This window comes from Micropterus salmoides, unplaced genomic scaffold (assembly GCF_014851395.1).
Source record: "Micropterus salmoides isolate LMB-PRFRI ecotype aquatic unplaced genomic scaffold, ASM1485139v1 Ms_hic_scaffold_10, whole genome shotgun sequence".
In the NCBI taxonomy this organism is placed as follows: domain Eukaryota; kingdom Metazoa; phylum Chordata; class Actinopteri; order Centrarchiformes; family Centrarchidae; genus Micropterus; species Micropterus salmoides.
This window is the reverse complement of record NW_024040041.1, coordinates 26,418,687-26,438,086: the sequence shown is the minus strand read 5'-3', so window position 1 is coordinate 26,438,086 and position 19,400 is coordinate 26,418,687. Positions and strand designations below refer to the sequence as shown.

The 19,400-nt window shown below is 39.6% G+C and overlaps 1 protein-coding gene and 1 long non-coding RNA gene across 6 annotated transcripts in view; one reads left to right on the top strand and one right to left on the bottom strand.

The window, feature by feature from the left end:
* Positions 1-6,890: 6,890 nt before the first annotated feature.
* Positions 6,891-14,165, top strand: LOC119893331. Of its 3 annotated transcripts, XR_005442793.1 has the most exons (4): positions 6,891-7,028; positions 9,719-9,764; positions 10,072-10,185; positions 14,079-14,165. It is a non-coding gene; the product is annotated as an uncharacterized LOC119893331 (long non-coding RNA). The 3 variants fall into 3 exon arrangements; XR_005442794.1 differs by lacking the exon at positions 9,719-9,764 and having other exon boundaries at positions 6,899-7,028; XR_005442795.1 differs by lacking the exons at positions 6,891-7,028; positions 9,719-9,764 and adding an exon at positions 9,114-9,175.
* mpp3a (membrane protein, palmitoylated 3a (MAGUK p55 subfamily member 3)) overlaps positions 10,248-19,400 on the bottom strand; it is a 27,410-nt gene continuing 18,257 nt past the window's right edge. Inside the window, exons 11-20 of one of the 3 annotated variants that reach the window (XM_038705384.1) lie at positions 18,361-18,425; positions 17,455-17,475; positions 16,486-16,527; positions 14,969-15,034; positions 14,093-14,248; positions 13,835-13,915; positions 13,648-13,741; positions 13,453-13,561; positions 13,070-13,198; positions 10,248-12,405 (exon numbers count right to left, since the gene is read on the bottom strand). In XM_038705384.1, the coding sequence (XP_038561312.1) occupies positions 12,226-12,405; positions 13,070-13,198; positions 13,453-13,561; positions 13,648-13,741; positions 13,835-13,915; positions 14,093-14,248; positions 14,969-15,034; positions 16,486-16,527; positions 17,455-17,475; positions 18,361-18,425 (943 nt within the window). In that variant the 3' untranslated portion in view covers positions 10,248-12,225. The remainder of the gene's footprint in view (positions 12,406-13,069; positions 13,199-13,452; positions 13,562-13,647; positions 13,742-13,834; positions 13,916-14,092; positions 14,249-14,968; positions 15,035-16,485; positions 16,528-17,454; positions 17,476-18,360; positions 18,426-19,400) is intronic. The other 2 variants (XM_038705392.1, XM_038705398.1) reach the window with 2 other exon arrangements.

The window sequence follows — 19,400 nt, the reverse complement described above, 5'->3', positions numbered from 1 at the left end:
GAAAACTATGGCTGCAAATAACAATTATTTTCATTATCAGTTAGTCTGTTGTTTATTTCTAAAGTAATGTATTAATTGAGTGGTCCATAAAATGTCAGAAAGAAAGTAAAAGGCCCATCACAATTTCTCAAAGCCCAAGTTGTCATTTTCAAAAGTCTTTGTTAGCAGGTTAACTCAAAAACTACAATATGATTTAACTTGTAAAGTTTGGTTCGGGGCCCAGGACGTGCTAGTTCACTGCAGTTAAGCAAAGATGCAAATTTTTCCCTTGTGTTCTTGGTTCAAGGTACAGGACAATATACTTATGTTCCTTTAATTCAGTGTTTCAGTTGTCACATTTTCAATCAATCTTCAACAAAATCGTTACTTAAATACTTGGATCACCCCCCAAAATGTATTTATCTGTTGATGTTCCACACTATTTATATATAATTGTTTGTAAAATTCTTGCATGCATACAAACTGCCTTATCTAACTCTGGGATGGATTGTGCAGCTGCAATCAAAGTTAGATGACAGCTGCACATTATCTGCTCCAAGCTATCCTGAGAAATGTTAGTGGTGGTAGTGGTGTAGAGCAACATAATGAAACAGGATTTAGATTCTCCAGAAATCACCACAACATTTGATGGCAGCTCAGGATCCAAATGCAGAGGAAAAACATTTAACCATGTTTTAGTATTAATAATACATTTATCTATTGTATTAGATTATTATTCTAGTTTAGTGTTGTTATTCGGATTGTGAGTTTTTAATTGCATTTTGTTCATTACATTAACCACAGTTGCTACATTTTTATCTTTTAAAAGAAAACTTTAAACTCATTCTTTTTACAGTTATATCTAAATGATTTCATAAATACAGACAGAATGTTCATCAGCAACAGAACACAACATCAAGCTGGATTTGAAGCCACTTTGATTTAATCTTCTCAGCATTCACAGTTAATCAGGCATCACACGCTTGTGCTCTTCATTCATGTCAGAGAGAGAAAGGCAGTTAGTGCCGAGTGAGGAGATTAAAGAGAAAATGAGGGATAATTGGAGTTTGAACAAAGAGACAGTCGTAGATTGACAGTAAAACAGCCGCTGGAGAGCTGAAAAGTAAGTACAAAACATATCATGGAGAAAGGTTTAAACCAGGGCTTCGTTTTCCCATTTGTGCCAGACATTGACACTCCCACAGTCTCCATTTCTGGAAACCTTCAGCTTAGTCAGGCCATTCTGAGGGCAGTCCTGTTAACTTTGAGATCCATTATTAATGTTGCAAATTTGACGTCACACAATTGAAATTGGCAACCTAATTGAATTTCCATCTCCAAACATACACCAAGGATTGAGAATTGTTGACTTCATCTTACTGAATATGATTATTGAAAGAGTCTATGTACTAAATTAGAAAATAGTTTAGAAAAATAGGGAACCAGAATACTCACTCGGGCCAGTATAATGGCGCATTAGAAATTACATACCAGTATTACTTTTATGTATACACTCCCTGGCTGTTACCTGGGGCTGAATCATGTTTAATTACCTGTTGACTCTGTTTATTGCTTAAGAGAGTCGATTACTAATTTAATCACAAGCCACAGACTCATCAGGGAGCCCTTTTCTTGTGCTTCTAACGAGCCCCTGGGAAATCAGTGGCATCCAGAATAGTTAACTTGGCTAATAATCCATTCAGCTAATGAAACGACATATACATTCACCTGACCAGCTGTCATGTGTCAACGTTCCTGAGATCCTTCAGGACAGTTTTGCAGACATATCAGGGAGTTGTTATGTGCCATGATAATTACTGAAACAAGGCTGCAACATCCCACATGACTCAGAAATTGTCATGGCGTGATGAGCTAAAGCCCCGTATAAATTCCCTTAAAGGGATTTACAGGAAGACTTTGAAACTGAAGTCATAAAGTGGCGTGTGTGTTGGGCCGTGTTCTTGTGCACAATGGAAGCGAACCTTCAGATTTTGGCTTAAACTTGGCTCATGAGTATGTTTTATGAAATCTGGTTGGTCTGATTAAGAAATACAAACTTGTGGCATTTGTGGTCAGATGGAATTTAAAATCAGCTTTGTCAACATGATTCCCAAGGCTGACTTGACAGACATGTCATAGTATTAGAGCTGACATCACATTTTTCAGCATCATAGTGTTTTTGTTTTTATTTGTTTCAAGGCTGTACCCTGAAGCAGTGGTGGAAGAAGAAGAAGTAAAAGTACCAATACATTAATGTAAAAAAAATTAATGTTTAATATAAAATACCCAATTACAAGTAAAAGTCATGCTTTCAAAATCCTACTTAAATTAAAGTAGTATCAGAATAGTAGTAGTAGCTAAATGTATGTGAAAGTACTTTTACTGTTCTACTGGTTCTACTGGTTTACTGGTAGAAATGGGGCTAGTTGTACCTGCTTTATGTACTGTTAGGTAGTTTAGGTCACAAGATAACTGATAACAAGATCCATATAAAGCTTATGATATACAGTCCCCTCCAAAAGTATAGTAGTAAAAGAACGGTAGGGAAAATTCCTTTGTTTTTGTTGTTCACTGAAAACATTTGGGTTTGAGATCAAAAGATTTGTATGAGACAAGAGTTCAGAATTTCAGCTCTCATTTCGTGGTATTCACATCTAGATGTGTTAAACAACTCAGGACATACCACCCTTTGTTTGAACCCACCCATTTTTTAAGTGAGCAAAACTATTGGAACATGTGTTTCTTGTTGCAAAGGTGTTGCCTTTTAGGTTGATTGTTCAAACATTAACTAGTCTAAGTTTTCATCCTTGGTTCAAACCTATAAAGACTGCATTTCCTGTTAAAGAGGATAAATCAACATGAAGACCAGAGAGCTGTCTATGGGAGAAAAGCAAGCCATTGTCAAGCTGAGAAAAGAAGGAAAATTGACCAGAGCCATTGGACAAACATTGAGCATAGCAAGCACAACAATTTGTAATGTCCTGAAGAAGAAAGAAACTACTGGTGTACTGAGCAACAGACGTCCAACAGGTCGGCCAAGGACAGCAACAGTATTTGAAGACAGAAATATCGTGAGAGCTGTGAAGAAAACCCTCAAAACATCAGTAAGTGACAACAACCTCCACAGTGCAGGGGTGAAGGTATCACAATCCACTGTGGGAAGAAGACTCAGAGAGCAGAAATATAGAGGCCACACCACAAGATGCAAACCACTCATCAGCAGCAAGGGTTGGAAGGCCAGATTGAAATTTGCAAAGAAGTACAGAGATGAGCCGCAAAAGTTCTATAACACGATCTTATGGACTGATGAGACCAAGATTAATCTCTACCAAAGTGATGGAAAGGCCAAAGTGTGGAGAAAGAAAGGAACTGCTAATGATCCGAAGCATAAAAGCTGATCTGTGAAGCATGGTGGAGGTGATGTCATGGCTTGGGCCTGCATGGCTGCTTCTGGAACAGGCTCATTAATATTTATTGATGATGGAAGCAGCAGAATGATTGTTGCATTGGAAGGAAGTTTATCATGCAGCAGGACAATGACCCAAAGCACACTGCCAACAAAACAAAGGACTTCATCAGGGAGAAAAAGTTTTCGACTGGCCAAGTCAATCACCTGACCTTAACCCAATAGAGCTGCACTTCACCTCCCCAAGAGGAGACTGAAGGGAAAAACACCCTGAAACAAGAAGTTGCGGTAAAAGCCTGGAATAGCATCACAAATGAAGAATGCAACAGTTTGAGTCAGTTATTGCAAGCAAGGGTTGTGCCACCAAATATTAAATGTTATTTACTTTAAGATTATTTGTTCCATTTCTTTTGCTCACCTAAGAATGCTGTGATCTAATACAAACAGTGGTATGTCCTCAGTTGTTTAACACATCTAGATGTGAATACCACAAAATGAGAGCTGAAATTCTGAACTCTTGTCTCATACTCATCATTTGATCTTAAACCCAAATGCCTTCAGTGAACAACAAAAACAAAGGAATTTGCCCTACCGTTCCAATACTTTTGGGGGGGACAGTCTGAACCAATGCGGTGAATCAACCCTAGTGCTGCTAGCATGGGTAAAAGTTCCAAATATTAAAATGAGAACTGATGAAAAATATTTTGAGATGTAATTTAACTGAAGAAAAAGATGTATGGGAAAGAGCTGAAAGGATAATTTTATTTCCCTCTAATAAGTAAGAATGTGAATAAAGATGACTGTCTTTACAGAAAATCCTCACACATCTTGACGCCACAGGTTGTAGAGCTTGCACATTATTAAATATTACTACATAACTACTGGCTATACAAAAGTTTCCCAAGAATCTATTCTCAATCCTTCCAGTGCAAGTAATAAAAACTTTCATAAATTTACATTTTGATTTCAATTAAAATTGACAAATAAATAATAAATAGAACAGAAAAAATCCCAAAGCAATCACAGTCATAACTGTGGAACAGGTTGGGGAATGAGTGATAGTGCATGTGTGTTCATGTCTGGGTGTGTGCTCCTCAGTAAAATGTTTTGTGCCAAACAGTGATAGATAACACTACCTGCGGGGGGAGATCTGGGCCAAAGCAATGGAACTAAGGACACGAAGGAAACCTTTAGAGAAGAGCCTCCACTATTGCAATCATTTGTTCTCCAGCTCATCCATCACTGAGATATCTTCTTGGGTACAAGTTACATTATGAAAAAAAGTCATCTGGGGAGATTAGTGTGTGGCCTTCGTGCTGTACGGTACCTTAGAGGCAGTACTTATTAGATTTGATTGTCTGATAGTGGAGAAGCAGACCTCTGCTGCATGTTATCGTGACCAGATGTTGAGTTCTGATTCAATAACACGTGGCCTTCATCAGTATCACTCCTGAGAAATATGTATTTACCAGCTTTTTATTTCATCTCATATCTCACAGCACAAGTGAATAAACAAAGTCGAGTGTGACATGGCTCTCGGTGCCTGAAGGCAGGTAGAATTAGAATGTTAACATTATCATCACAAAACAATTTTAGGGTGAAAACATCTTTGACACCATCTCCTGCCAAAAATATCTTTCCCACATTGGGCTGCCTCGTGTTCTCCTTGTGCCATCTAGTGGTGATATAGTAGCTCATTTGATGTGACCTCAATAATATCTTTCTATGACATTGTGAGGAGGCCATAAACAATTATAATCATGCCATGACAGGGTCAGTTTGGTGATAAAATGTTAATTAATTTATGGACAAATAATCCATAATTCTATATCAGAGAGATGCCTTTTGTGTACCTCATCTGAAGTTTGATTTTCTATGATGATATATGGCTGAAAATATCTAATTAAAAAAGCTGCTGTAACATGTTCCACTTGTATTTGAAGGCTTTCCGCAAGATTTTGGAACCTGGCTGCAGTGTTTTGCTCCCATTTATCTACAAGGTCATTAGTTGTTAGATGTGATGTTGGCTTTTCTTGCCGTCAGCGTTCCAGTTCATCTCAAATTTTCTGCCCTCACTATTCATGTAGGTGCACAGCTACTGTATGCATTTCCAATAAACTATGAAGACAGAAGTCGATCTTTGAGGTTTTTACTGGAAGCACAAATGAATGAATGTCATAAATACAAATATGCCAGAACCAGAATGCTGCATATTTTCAAGCAATAATGTAAAAAATTAAAACCAGCTTGAACTACTCTCATAACCCTACCTTTAGACCATCACTGTAGAATTCATAAATCTCTGGCAGAAACATTTACTATATAATACCTGAGAAGGTAAATAATAGATAAATATTTCATGTTGCCTTCATTTACAGACTTTTGAGAAAAAGTTAGCAAACATAAATATGTTAAATTTAAACAACAATATTATACAATATTTTAGTTTTTTGTAGAACCATGTAATGGAAAATTAACTTAACTCTTGAATCATCATAATATGTACAGTACAAAAAAGAAAAGTGAACTTTACTGGATAACATTTTCAATGATCGTGAAGATGAAAGGTGAAAACTGCAACATAACAACAAACTATTCAATTTAAATTGCTAATGGATCAGTTGAGGTCAAGAATCTTCTTCAGTTCTTCCACACCAAACTGGGGAATAGATCTGACTTTGTGCACAGGGACTTAGTCATGTTGAAATAGGTATGGGCCCTCTCCAAACTGTTGCCATAAAGTTAGAAGCAAACTTGTATTTCAAATAGTATGTACTTGCATACATGTGTGCTTCCTCAGATCGCCTAGCTGGTTTGGCTTTTTGAGTTGGAGGCGCTGATAACTCCTGGCTTTCAGAGGGCTGTTTTCTATTCTCTTGTTGTTTAGCCATAATGAAAGTGTAAAGTCTTCTTCATAAATTGCTGTAGCTATTCTTGTTTCCTCTTTAATTATGTGCAATTGATTAGTGTCGGCTGTTGTCGTCAGTACAACAGGAAACATATGTGTTGGTGCATACCATTTGAATCCAGCGCAGGAATGGCAGACCCAGTATCCAAAATTTATTTTGATATGATCTGAAAAATCTGAAGGATTGTTACTTCTCTTCCCTTGATTTCTCTTGATTGGAACTAATTGGTTTAGTCTAAACCATGGAAAACATCTAAAATCACAGGTCTTTCAGGAAGTTGAGGCCCCTCTTTACAGTATATTATATGTTTATATTTGGTACAGTTGATGTCAAAGTCAAGATGTGTCAAACATGACCTTTTGAAAGGCTTTGAAGAGCTAGTCAGGTGGATGCACATGTCATTTTATTATATTATTTCATCTGTTACACTATTAGGCTAGGTAACACTTCTAAACGGAATTTCAAAAAATAGATAAATTAGAAACTTTTTAATACAATGAAAACATCTGGAAGCAGCTCTTGTAGTTTCTATAAAAAGACGGTGAGTCCCTCGACTAAAGTGACTCACTCTGCAGCTGGTTAATCAAGTCATTGGCAACACCTGTCATCATTAGCTTCTGCTCAAAAAGAACAAAACACACACACACACAAAGCAGATGAACAATGGCTTAATTTATGACATATCACTGTTCATGGACAACAAATCAAACTTCTGCACAGAGAAAACAAAACAGGTAAGAGAATGTTTTCTTTTGTACTTTAGAAAAGGCAATACATTCTGATAATTAAATTTCAAATACTGCAAACAGATGACAGTGTCTGTAGACATTATTAGAATCACCTCAACTCTTCCTGCAATAATTTATAGGTCAACTTTTTTTAATTCACTCTCCGTTAGAAATTAAAAGAGGTAATTTCTGTTATAAGAACTCTGATTCTTTAGTTAACAAACACTTTTTTTTCTGAATGATGTGCATCTCTATACCATACTTCAAACTGCAAAATGAGTGTGAAGCACCCACAATCTGAAGGTCACCTCATCCATCTCCAGGAAATGCCCTTAGATGAGAGCTGTTCTCTAATTCCACTATATCTTCAGCTATAGGGCCCTAAACCTGAATTACATCCAGTCTGGCTCATACAGAGGTGCTGCTGTGCCAAACACTATATACCTGTAATTGAATTCCGATTCAATTATAGCACAATATATCATCATCATTATAGCCGCCTCTAAGGCCCAAATGAGTTCAAAGGCTCTCCTCAGACAAGGTTCATGTTCATCTTTATTATTTTTCGTGCCTGAAAACACATTCTGTCACTACTTCAGTCTCTCTGTTAAATATTGTATTTTTTATGTCTTAAATTTGATTACCTTGTGCCCTCAGTTAATTGGGTTTACAATGTTAGAAAAAGAGAGAACCTCATTATGAGCAAACAGAGAGAATCCAAACCCAATCTTAAACTAATAGAAAAAAGTTAAATCATGAAGTTAAAAGTAAATGTGCAGCTAATTACAATTCCTTGCACGGTTGTACAAGATTGTCCTTGTTCTGTTTTGTCCTTGGGGAAATCCAAGTCCATCTGAACAACTTTTTGTAACTTCATAGGTATTCTCAGTGTACTCAAGGACAAAGCAATCCCCGAGTTTCTGTTTGCTAAGAATATGAATAAACTAAAAGGTTAAGTAGTTTTTCCTTTTTGAGTTGACACACAATTGTTCTGCATTAGACCAGCCTCTTTAAGCTCAAGCCTCAATTGAAATATAATTGTAGATATAGGTTTACAATATAAAAAGATAATGAACCATAAAGTCTTCAAGTGGATTTATTCCCACTTCGTTAATTTTGTAGAGCAAAAAAACTGCAAGGCCATGAAACTGTAGGCCTAAATCATATAAATGCTCACTGGAGAGGCAAGAGAGTTATCTAGCGAGTTTAAAGACAAAGACATTCTGCTTATAAGCTTTCTTTCTGACAGTGTGAAGATAAGATTTGATGCTATTAATCTCATGTTCTATGTACTAAGAACGAAGCTGAAATCAGGACATGTGCAAGTGAAACAGTTAGCTTGGTTTGGTCAAAAGTGACAAAAAAAATGCAATGAAAAACTCTCATTTACACAATGTATCTTGCATCCACCTCCAAAACCACACTTTTTTTTTGTTTGTTTTTTTCTTAATCATGCTAGCGTCATCTGTCCACCACTTTGGTACAAACAATTTTCTAAAACTATCAGATTTCCATTAAAATTCATACTTTGTGGTGTTTGTGGGTGTGAGTTAGCATGTTAATATGCTTAACTTGGATGGTAAACATGTTAAACACACTTGCTTTTCACCAGTGTGCCAGCATTGTTTAGCATTATTGTTAGCTGATGTTAGCATATAGGTCAAAGGGGCACAGTGCCACAACACCAAAATTTGGACTTATATTCAGGTTTTTAAATGCTAAAAATAGTTTATAGATATGGATGAGACATCCATGTCCACTTTACATGGCTCTGGATCCAATAAATACTTGTGACTACTGAGTCATTTCACCCGGGAGTTAATGCAGATTATACCCTTTCCCACTGAAATCAAGAGGTTGATGTTAGCAGGTGTTAGTGGGTTTTTTGTCCAATGTAAAAGAGGCTTAAGTAGAGCCTCTCAGAGCTGCTTGCATGGTGTCATTTTTGCATTGTTACATGTCTGTTTATATACAGGTTAAACACAGAAGATATATGATGAAGAAGTCAGCTTTAGAGGTGTTGATAGGTGAAGTTTTTTACTTAAACATAGGCAGACTAGACTAGCTGTTTCCCCCTGTTTTGTTTTCAGTCTTTAAACACATCCTGAGTCTAGGCATGAGGCAAAGACATCAGATCTTCTCATCAAAGAAAGGTTGGTCAGCCTGTGATTTCATTTTTTTAAAATTTGATTTTCGGTGTGATTTAGAATCCAGCCCTCAGTTGGTTGGTGATTTTGGTTTCCACTGAATGTACAGTAAAGATTCTGAACAATTTTGTTCAAAATCTGATGTGTGATTTCCGTGTGCCCTTATTTATTTTGAGCAGTGTATATATCTCCTTCAAAACAGATGTGGTATTTATTGGTAGGTATAAAGAATATGTGGCCTCCTTTTAACTGCTGTGCTGTGAATCACTGCACATTTTGTTTGTCCATAATGAATGTCAGTGGATCTGTGTACAGCCTCAGCACACCTCCACACTAACGGTTCCATTTTCTCAGTGGAGCAGCTTCACTAATTAGAATGGTTGTTACCCAGTTTAATTGACTCTGTCAGCAGCAGTCTCAGGAGTCACAGGATGTTCGCAGAGGTAATTGCATATGAGAGAGAGAGCTGATGATGAACCCTCACAAAACTTACAAAAACCTGCGCTACACAGGCAAAATAATGGGCTTCCTATCTTTTTTCAATTATAGAAACTGAATGGGATCGGTAATGAAGAATGGGTGCAAGTCCAAAAAGGTGTTTACTGCAGAAAAGGCATGAAAGGGAAATACGTTTTTACACTTTACAAAATTATAAACACTTTTGTTTTTGCCCCCGTTCATGAGCTGAACTCAGCGATCTTCTCACAAATCTGTCAGAATCTGTGTTAGTGAGCACTTCTCCTTTGCTGAGATAATCCATCCACCTCACAGGTGTGGCATAGCAAGATGCTGATCAGACAGCATGGGTATTGCACAGGTGTGGCTTAGGTGGGCCACAATAGACCACTCAAATGTGGCCAAAGAACTTCAATTTGTTTTTATTGTATCTATTACTGTGGCAGTCTTTCCCTAGTGCACACCACCAAGAAAGCATGGCTGTGATGTGGAGTGCTCTTGTGGACACAAACCGAGGATGCACTTAAATGAACTGCACTGAAGCCAAGAACAGCTGAGAGGTAATCACACTAAACTGCCGGATTTCATTTGAAACCTCAAGGTGTTAAGAATTACTGACTTGTTTTTGATTCAGCTAGCTTTATTATGGCACTTTGTACATGTCACATTACAAACTCAACATTCAGGGTTTCTTGGTTCATACAGCACATGTAAAGATCTGAACATTGCATGTTTTTTATTTTTAATTCGGTATCACCACACACACTCAAGATAGTTTATCCAAAATTTTGTCAAGCCATATAGATAACTGGTTTTTCATTAGGATAGGTTCACATTTTTAAGTCTTTCTTTATAATATTTGCATGCCATATTTACCTTGAAGGGGCTCTTAGTTAATGTAATTATTCCCTTTCTCCAGACTGGTTGTGAAAAGATCTCTTCCTAAAATGATTTTAGTATAAGTGATGGTGACGAAATTGTTTTACTACTTCAGTTCAGCTGAAGCTAATGAGGCTTCATTCTGAGTTAAATGATTCTCTTCTAAAGTTACTGTATTGTTGGTACCAAATTCACTCGTCGTTTGACCAGACAGCATACCTTGCTGACATTCAGCAGAAGGTAACAAAAACAGACTTTGGAACATACCCACTTGATTTGGCCAACATAGACCTCCAAAGCCTTATACTGTGTGTGTGTGTGTGTGTGTGTGTGTGTGTGTTAGCCTGCACTAAACTTTTAAAGCATTTTTACACAGAATGAGGACTGCCCCCACCCCAATACTTTCAAAATTGTGTTAGGCAGGAATGTTTAACAACCATTAGAGAGAAAATAAACAATTATAACCAGGGAATGTTTTGCATTTTTGCTAATACTTAAATATTAATCAATTATCAAAACATTTGCTTGATTTTTCTACTGATCAATGCATCGACAAATTGATTCTGAAATCTGTGAATATTTGGTCTCCAATCTCAACAATGTATCTCCAGTCTGACAAGACATCAATGAATCAAAACCCTGATTATCAAAGAAAACAGACATCTAGTACCGACCGACCTCATAAATACATAATGCAGATATGTGCAAGGAAACTGTTAAAAACCCATTCCTGTAAGTAAAATTAGCATCTTATGTTGATGCATGTGCACATACACTGACATCCATCCTCACATACTTTGTGCACAGTATTATTCTACACACAAACACATGTGAGTTCCCAGGGATCAACGGTAAACAGGTTGCATTGAAGTGCTACGAGACCTTTCGTTGGCACACGAGGAGTAACATTTACAATATTTACATCTGAGATTAAATGATCAGTTGTCATGCTTTTCCTAAAAACAAACAGTTTTGTAGAAAATAAAATTCTCACATTCCATTTGGATATCATTTTGTTTCTGTCCGTGTGTGTAAATGAGATTTATGGTTTAGCAAAAAGAACAATTTCAAATGGCATTCACTTAAATTTATATTAATAAGTCCTGTTGAATGTATGATTGGTTCTTATACTGTCCAGGATACATGAGCAGGAGGAATTAACTGGAAGCATTCTGGGATTGGCATTGAGTTGAGTAAAACCAAAAAAAACCATGCTACTAAAAGGTACTCCAACAAGAGTCACAATAAAGCTGACTGACTGAGCAATCCTCTGAGAGGGATCCCAAACCTGACACTCTAGTGAACAATGCAGCTAGAAAGAGTGACTGGGAATAAAACACTGCTTTTCAACTACAAACTTCAATCTGTCTCTTGGCTCCAAAGTCAAACGCATAAAAACCAAACCTGAATAAATATGACTTGAGGAAGTGCCCGTAAGACTGAGTTTTGGGTATTTAAACTGATTTGAGCCAAGAGAGCTGACAATCTGCTGCATCACCCCAGACAATGAGGTATTCCTCTGACATCATCCACTCCCTTTGGTGCCTCGGTTTATGGTTGTCTGACCAGTCCTGCATCAGTCAGAGGGAGTTCAGCAGATTCCTAGGCTGGCCAGAAGGACATTTGGGGTAGGGGGGTGGGATCTGCTCATTAGGAGAGGACTGGTGTAGGATTTGGGTGGGTTGTCTGAAGTTCTTCTGGATAATACAGGGGGAGTAAGTTTAGGTCCGCACCCAGCTGACAGGCACCCAGAAGGACTCTCGCTCCAGCCTTTCTAAGATACCTCGCAGTTCTGTACAGGCACTGGCTGAGTCCTCCTTGATCAGGACCCGGTCAACCAGGTGTCCATACTGCTGGTCAATCTGAATAGCAGACTGACGCATCTCCTGGAGGTCTTCATCCTGTTGCAGAAAGCAAAATGTAATTACTTATACAGAATGAGACATACAGGAAAACTCTGACCACCTTCCTCCCCAGGTATAACCTTACTGTGCCCAACATAGACATGGGAACCTTTTGAAGGATGCATCCCATAAAGATGAATCCTATGTAGGACCTGAAGACTGAATCTGTTCTTCCTCCATAAATGAGAAAGTCTAGCTTCAGAGACCAAAACCAATGGTGCTATTGCACAGCTTTTCATGCTGCAATGGCCAATACTTTGTGACAAAACCTGATGCCAGTTGTGGACAACTGCAAAATAATGTTGCAGTTTACTGTTAAATATATACATTTTCCTGTAATGCCTGGGGATTAACATGTCCAGGTTGGTGAAGTTTGTGTCTGGCTTCCAATCTTTACACCCTGCAGTACCTTTTGCAATTGGCCTAGTTCATTTGACATTTACAAGTGACTGATGACCATCTGAACACAAATACCTGGTCATTATGAAATGGTCACATTTGTCCAAATTTTATGAGTTGGCAAGAATTTTCTGTGTCGCCATTAAACGGTATTCAATATTTACATGAAAGATGCATGTACTCCAGGTTTGGACTAAAGAAGCCTTCTAAGCCTCTGAATTGGAACACCACTATTATTGCCAAGAGAAAATTTAGGACTCACTGTCATGCGGCCATGCTCTCCCCCTCCTGGTGAGGTGGCGGCGCTGCGGCGACGTCTGCTCTCAGGAACACGAGGTTTGACAAATATTACATAGGGCTTGAACTCCGCTGTCCGTAGCCTTTTCAGGGCCTGAAGTAGGGGGAGGATTTACATACAAAACGGCAAACAGAGGTCAGAAATCAGACATGGTAGGAGAAGGTCAACATGATGCATCGGAATCTCCACACAGTGAGCAGATCTGATGTGAGTGACTGCCTGCCCTCATCTACTCAGCAAACTGCTGCTGCCTGCAGGATCTGATCATGATATGACTGAGGTGCATTGTGATACATTTGGATGCACATTAAACAAGATGTGCTTATTGGTTGTAACATGACTCCTACCTCAGGCTGCACGTCCACTATGCACATCTTATTCTTGGCCTGTACAGAGCGGATAGCTTCTATACTTGTGCCATACTGGTTCTCTTTGTATTCCCCGTGCTCTATGAACCTAGGGAGAAAAAACATACTTAATCTTCAGGAGGAAACAAATCACATATCTTTACATAAAACAATACCATATCAGCATAAACATACTTGTTGTTTAAAGCATCTGCATCAAATTGCTGTTTGGTGACAAAGTGGTACTCCACCCCCTCCTTCTCATGAGGTTTCTTGGGCCTGGTGGTATCTGTGGGAACACAGAAGAGGAATTTACTTGTATGTGTAGTGTAATGATGGTTCTTTGATAGACAGTATCAACATTAATTGTTGTCTGACTCACGTGGTACAGCTACTGCAAAACGATGTGGGTTTTCAGCAATCACCCGCTGTTTGAGTTCATTGATTCGTGCTCCAAGAGAACCTTTGCAAGCCGGTTGTGTTTAAAGGAGAATAAAAAATAAAGAACTTCACAAGCATCATCATTTTGAAAAAAGCTGTAAGAATTGGGTCATCAGTATGTTGCAACACATGCTTTAATCCACTAGGTGTCACTATCATCACAGGAGAATATTTGTGCCTTTCAGCGGCTCAGCCTCACCAATCAGAACCACCAGACGGGGCCTCTCATGGGGCCTCTGTTGGTAGCGGGTCACCTCTTCATAAGTCAGGAACTCGGGATCTCCAGGATCAGAGCCCTCTCCGGAGGATCCTTGCCTGTCCTTACGACTAAGCCGGAAACTCCTTCGCAAACCAGCTGCAGCGAGGCCGGGGAAGGGATCGGAAGAAGAAGCAGAAAAAGAAGGTCTTGGGTCAGATGTCATGTAACCAAACTTTTTAATTAAACAAGATTACATATCATAAGTACACTACTTCATATCCATGATGCAGATAAATTTTTTTCATTTAAAGAAAGTTATTAGATAAGTGCAGTGAACAAACATGTTTTGAATAAATACAAGACCAACCCATTAGTAATCATGCATTAAAAAAAACCTTGGTAAATAGTGTGCATGGATAAAAATAGCTCACTCTTGTCTGAAGCGTAAATACTTGATAGAGCGAGATATTAGATGAACTTAACAGCTAATTCGACATCATGCTTCAACTAAAATTAGATTACATGCAGCTGACAGTAAAAACAGGTGAAATTCTTAAAGCACGACATTGAAGCAGACTATTTAAAGCAAAACATTACTTGAATTAAGTTTTTTAAAGTGATGAAGACTCATTCAGCAGTTCAAAACCGATTTCAGTGACCCACAATATACATAATTTTCCAATATTATGGTCTAAACAAGGCATGCTGCTTTGAACGAGGCTACAGTGTTGAGGCAGGACACACAGGACAGCCTGGCCCTGAGAAACACCACGTTAAAAGCAGAGAGCGACTGCAAATCGGGGTCTCCCATGGTCAGGACTGTCTGTATCCCCCGTCAGTGGTGTGTACCTGAGGGAATGAGCCGGGGCACTGTACCTGTATAAAATTCCCAGGAAAACACCTGGCCACAGGAGGGCGCCACTGCTTTACACTTAGGAGAGACTATAACTGGCGTTAGAGCATCACACAACCCAGCCTTACACCTCCACACAGGGTGAACGAGCAGCAAACGTGCCTGGTTGAGTGTGCAATGCGTCCAACGCAGCAGGGCCCTCATGGGAGGAACAGGGAGGGTGTTTTGGGGAAGGGGGAAGCAGTGCACTGGCTACAGCACAGCAGCAGGGACAGTTAGTTAGATGCAGGAGGGAGGGAGGGAGGTTTAGGAGAATCCAAACACTGCAAGGTGGAGGGGGTGGGCAGAGGGATGGAAAGGGGAGGGTTTTATAGCTTCAAGCAGAGTGCATGATAGGAAGCACAAATATTGTTTTAATAATGTACATTGTGTTACAGAAGGTCCTGAGAAGCTTTAAGCTGTATTTAGATCTCTCCTTGTGCTAACCATCATTCCAAGCAGCTCACATGATGTGGGGGAGTAAACGGGGTCAGGTTAGGCTGAAGAAGGGTGAGGGAGGGAAGGTCAGTGGAAGGCTAGAGAGGAGAGGGGTTGAGGTTCAAGGGGACTAATGTATTCCCCTCCAGCCCAATTTGAAGTCAGTAAAGCCTGTCATAACAAAGAAATACCTGTCTACCTATAAAAATACAAGTACAAACATTCAGTGTTATTGTAGTAATATTTGGTAATGTTTTATATAACAGGTCCATGCTTTCCTAATACTTCACAATAAGTGTAATTTGGTATTAAATTAGTATAGTAATATGTTGAATTGTATGGTTCATGTTTTGGCATCTTCAGCTGGCCTGCTCTGCACAGACTAAAATACTCTTCATGGTAGTAATTATTTGGTTTATTACTTTATTATTATTAATTTAGTACTAAGTGTACAAATTAAGTGTCTCCTATCCTATAAGTAGCACCAAATTACATAGTTCTTCTCAGGAAACTTATCTTGAAATAATTAGGAAACTATAGACAAACAAATTCTGTTCTAAACAAATCATCACTTTGTTTTTATATAGTACAAAAATACAGTCCAAGTTTGATTTGCTTCTGTACTGTGATATCAGACACTAACATATCCTCTCTATTAACTCATTTTGCAGTGGAGAGTCTGAAGAGGCAGATCTGTTACTTTCACCTGCAGAAATGTGAGACGATACTTCCTACACATTTTGTTTACATTACTTCCCTTTCAGGTGTGATACAAACACTTGTAACAGGTTTGTTTTTCTATATCTGCACATCTTCCCTTGTACAAATACAACCAAGTTACCCTCATCCATCTTCCTCCTCTGGCACTGTCTTTGACCCCGTCTCTTGACCCTTCAAAACCTTCCTCTTTTCCCTTAACCCTGGCCCCAGACAGGTCAACCCTACAAAAAGTAATTTTGACCCCCAGCACCTAAAGCACCCAGGGACCCAGCGCACAGTCAGGCTGCAGCAGGCAAAGAGCAAATAGGGAGAAGGAGGTGGAGAAAGATGTGCACGCTCTCACCTATGTACTGTCCATTGAAATAGCCCTCACAGTCACAGTCCTCTGTAGGGAGGCAAGCAGGGAGAAGAGGGAGTAAGTACAGGGTAAGAGACCTGGAAGAGTTAAGGAGTAGGGGAAGTGGAAGAGTTAAACAGCGGGGCGGGCCATGGACAGGCAGGCAAACAGCAGGAGGCGAGAGTGGTGGGGCAGCCAAGAGATAATGAAGGAAAGCTGTTAGAGGCAACGGCCAATAACGAAGTCTTGATGAAGAGATCTGACATTACGAGAACAGAGAGGAGACAAGAAAGGTGTTTTCCCTTCATCTGGAAAGGACCCATGTGTGAGCCTGGTCTCTGCGACCCACACACACATTAAAAAAGCCTAGCCTCCCCAAAAATGTGCAGCTGGGGTACAATCTGCCTCACATATTAAAACCTACAAATATACAACTGTTACTCATCTACGTCTAAATTCTGTCGAATGTACGACAATATGCACTGATTTTAGAAAATAGACAAATGATGGGTGTGCTGAAAATTCTCTTGCAGCACAGAAACAGGAGCAAAGAACATTAGAACAGCAGCTGAAACTGCAGTAAAGTAAAGATGAGGAGGGAAAACAGAACAAAAGATACCAGGGACTGAGGATGACGCAAAAGAAAAGAGGAGCTATTGTTATCTTTGACAACCTCTGCTTGGGCTAAAGTCTCCAGGGATGCTGTTCTGTCTGCACATTACCTGGTACAATACACACAAACACACACACACACACACACACACACACACAGCAAAGAATCGCTATTCTGGTTTGGTGCACTAACAGCAGGAGAGAAGGAATTAAGCTAGAAGCAGTAGAAATCCCACTAGCACACATGCAACCTCTCCATACTTTGAGGCCTCTATGAAATTTTTCCATTGTGTGTTTTGTGTGAAGATGTGTCTGCGTGTTCGAGATGAATCATGTTTGTTTTGTTGCTGCACATGTACCCACCTTTATCACATCCGTGGTCATCTGATATTGTATGCATCAAAGGAAAACAGAGTGTAAAACATAATCATTAGAGTAGGTAAAGGACAGATCATTTTGGTGACAGATCAGAGAATGACATTTGGGAAATTTATGAAGGTATTGTAGATTTTAAATTTGAAGAGATTTTCTTGCCGTCGTCAGTGACGCCATAGACGAGACAAGGGGGGGATCCACATTTAAAGGGCCCCTGCTGGGATTTAGAGGAATTAATCAGAGAGCTGGAGGAGCGTGGAGGGAGGCAGAGACAGAAGAGTCCCTGTAGGTTTGCTGCAGCGTGGCGTGGCAGGGCTAGCTGCCATATTGCTAAGCTCTTGTTGTCTCACCGTGGCTCAGGCCTAATCGGATCGCATGCAGCTTATGCACCAGGAAGAGCCACCACTCACATTACACACTCACCTGGATGTTTACACGCCACCTGTATAGTATCAAGTGAGAAAGTGAGAAGTGTAATGTATTGTTGAGGCTTTGTGTCTCAGTGGGCGCCTCTTGTAACCTTGTCTGGATCTACTTAAGCTTAACTCTCAGCCTGCTTGCCGGCCAGATGGACCAAACATGAAAGAGATTAATTCATATCTGTGATCCCTTTCTCCGTCTCTGTGCCCCTCCATCTCTCATCCCTTTTAAAAACATGTCTACGTAGCAGCATGGAGAGGACGGACAATGAATACTAATGCCTCTGAGAATGCCAATTACCAGCACAAAAGGTCAATAAAAGTCAATGAAAACACTGCTGCATTTATCCAGCGGGGATATTATTGTGCCTAAAATGACTAAGGAGAGCTGATAGTGAGAGATGTTGCAGTTCGTAAACTGTAATTATGAAATAATGCTGAAGATGCAGTGGAATCCTGGGAAGCATAAACTTACAGACAGGCTTTTTAGGGGATTTTGGATTCGGGAGTGTGCCCATTTTCATCCTGTAGGCCAGTCGCCTGGAGGAATGTGCCGCAGAACAAAAAGCCAAAGAGGATGGAGGCAGGAAGAGAATCATCAGGTCAGAAAAACACAATAAGCGAAAGGTGAGGAGGGAATGTCAGAGAGGAGTAGTAAAAGATTTAAACATGAAAGACAGAGGAGCAAACAACACTTATGAACTGATGAGACAGTGGGCCTCAGGGCACAAACATATAAAAAGCCCCTACCCCCACCTCTTATATAAGAGCAAGACACCCAAAAACACAAAGCAACTACAGACAATGGAATCTCTCTGTGGTTGTTGTGTCGTTTGATGTCTTTGTGGTCGTTGTGTCTCTAAATGTGGTCATGTTGGTTCTCTTTGTGGTCGTTTTGTGTCTCTCTCTTTGTGGTCGTTGTCTCTCTCTTTGTGGTCGTTGTGTCTCTCTTTGTGGTCGTTGTGTCTCTCTCTTTGTGGTCGTTTTGTGTCTCGTTGTGGCAGTTATGTCTCGTTTTGTAGTTGTTGTGTCTCTCTTTGTGGTTGTTTTGTCTCTTTGTGGTGGTTTTGTCTCTTTCTTTGTGGTCATTTTGCCTCTTTGTGGTCATTTTGTCTCTCTTTGTGTCCGTTGTCTCTCTCTTTGTGGTTGTTTTGCCTGTTTGTGGCTGTTGTCTCTCTCTTTGTGGTCGTTGTGTTTCTCTTTGTGGTCGGTCTTTCTCTTTGTGGTCGTTTTTTGTGTCTCTCTCTTTGTGGTCGTTTTGTGTCTCTTTGTGGCAGTTATGTCTCTTTTTGTAGTTGTTGTGTCTCTCTTTGCGTCCGTTGTCTCTCTCTTTGTGGTCGTTGTGTCTCTCTTTGTGGTCGTTGTGTCTCTCTTTGTGGTCGTTGTGTCTCTCTTTGTGGTCGTTTTGTCTCTCTTTGTGGTCGTTGTGTCTCTCTTTGTGGTCGTTTTGTGTCTCTTTGTGGTCGCTGTGTCTCTCTCTTTGTGGTCGTTTTGTCTCTTTGTGGTTGTTTTGTC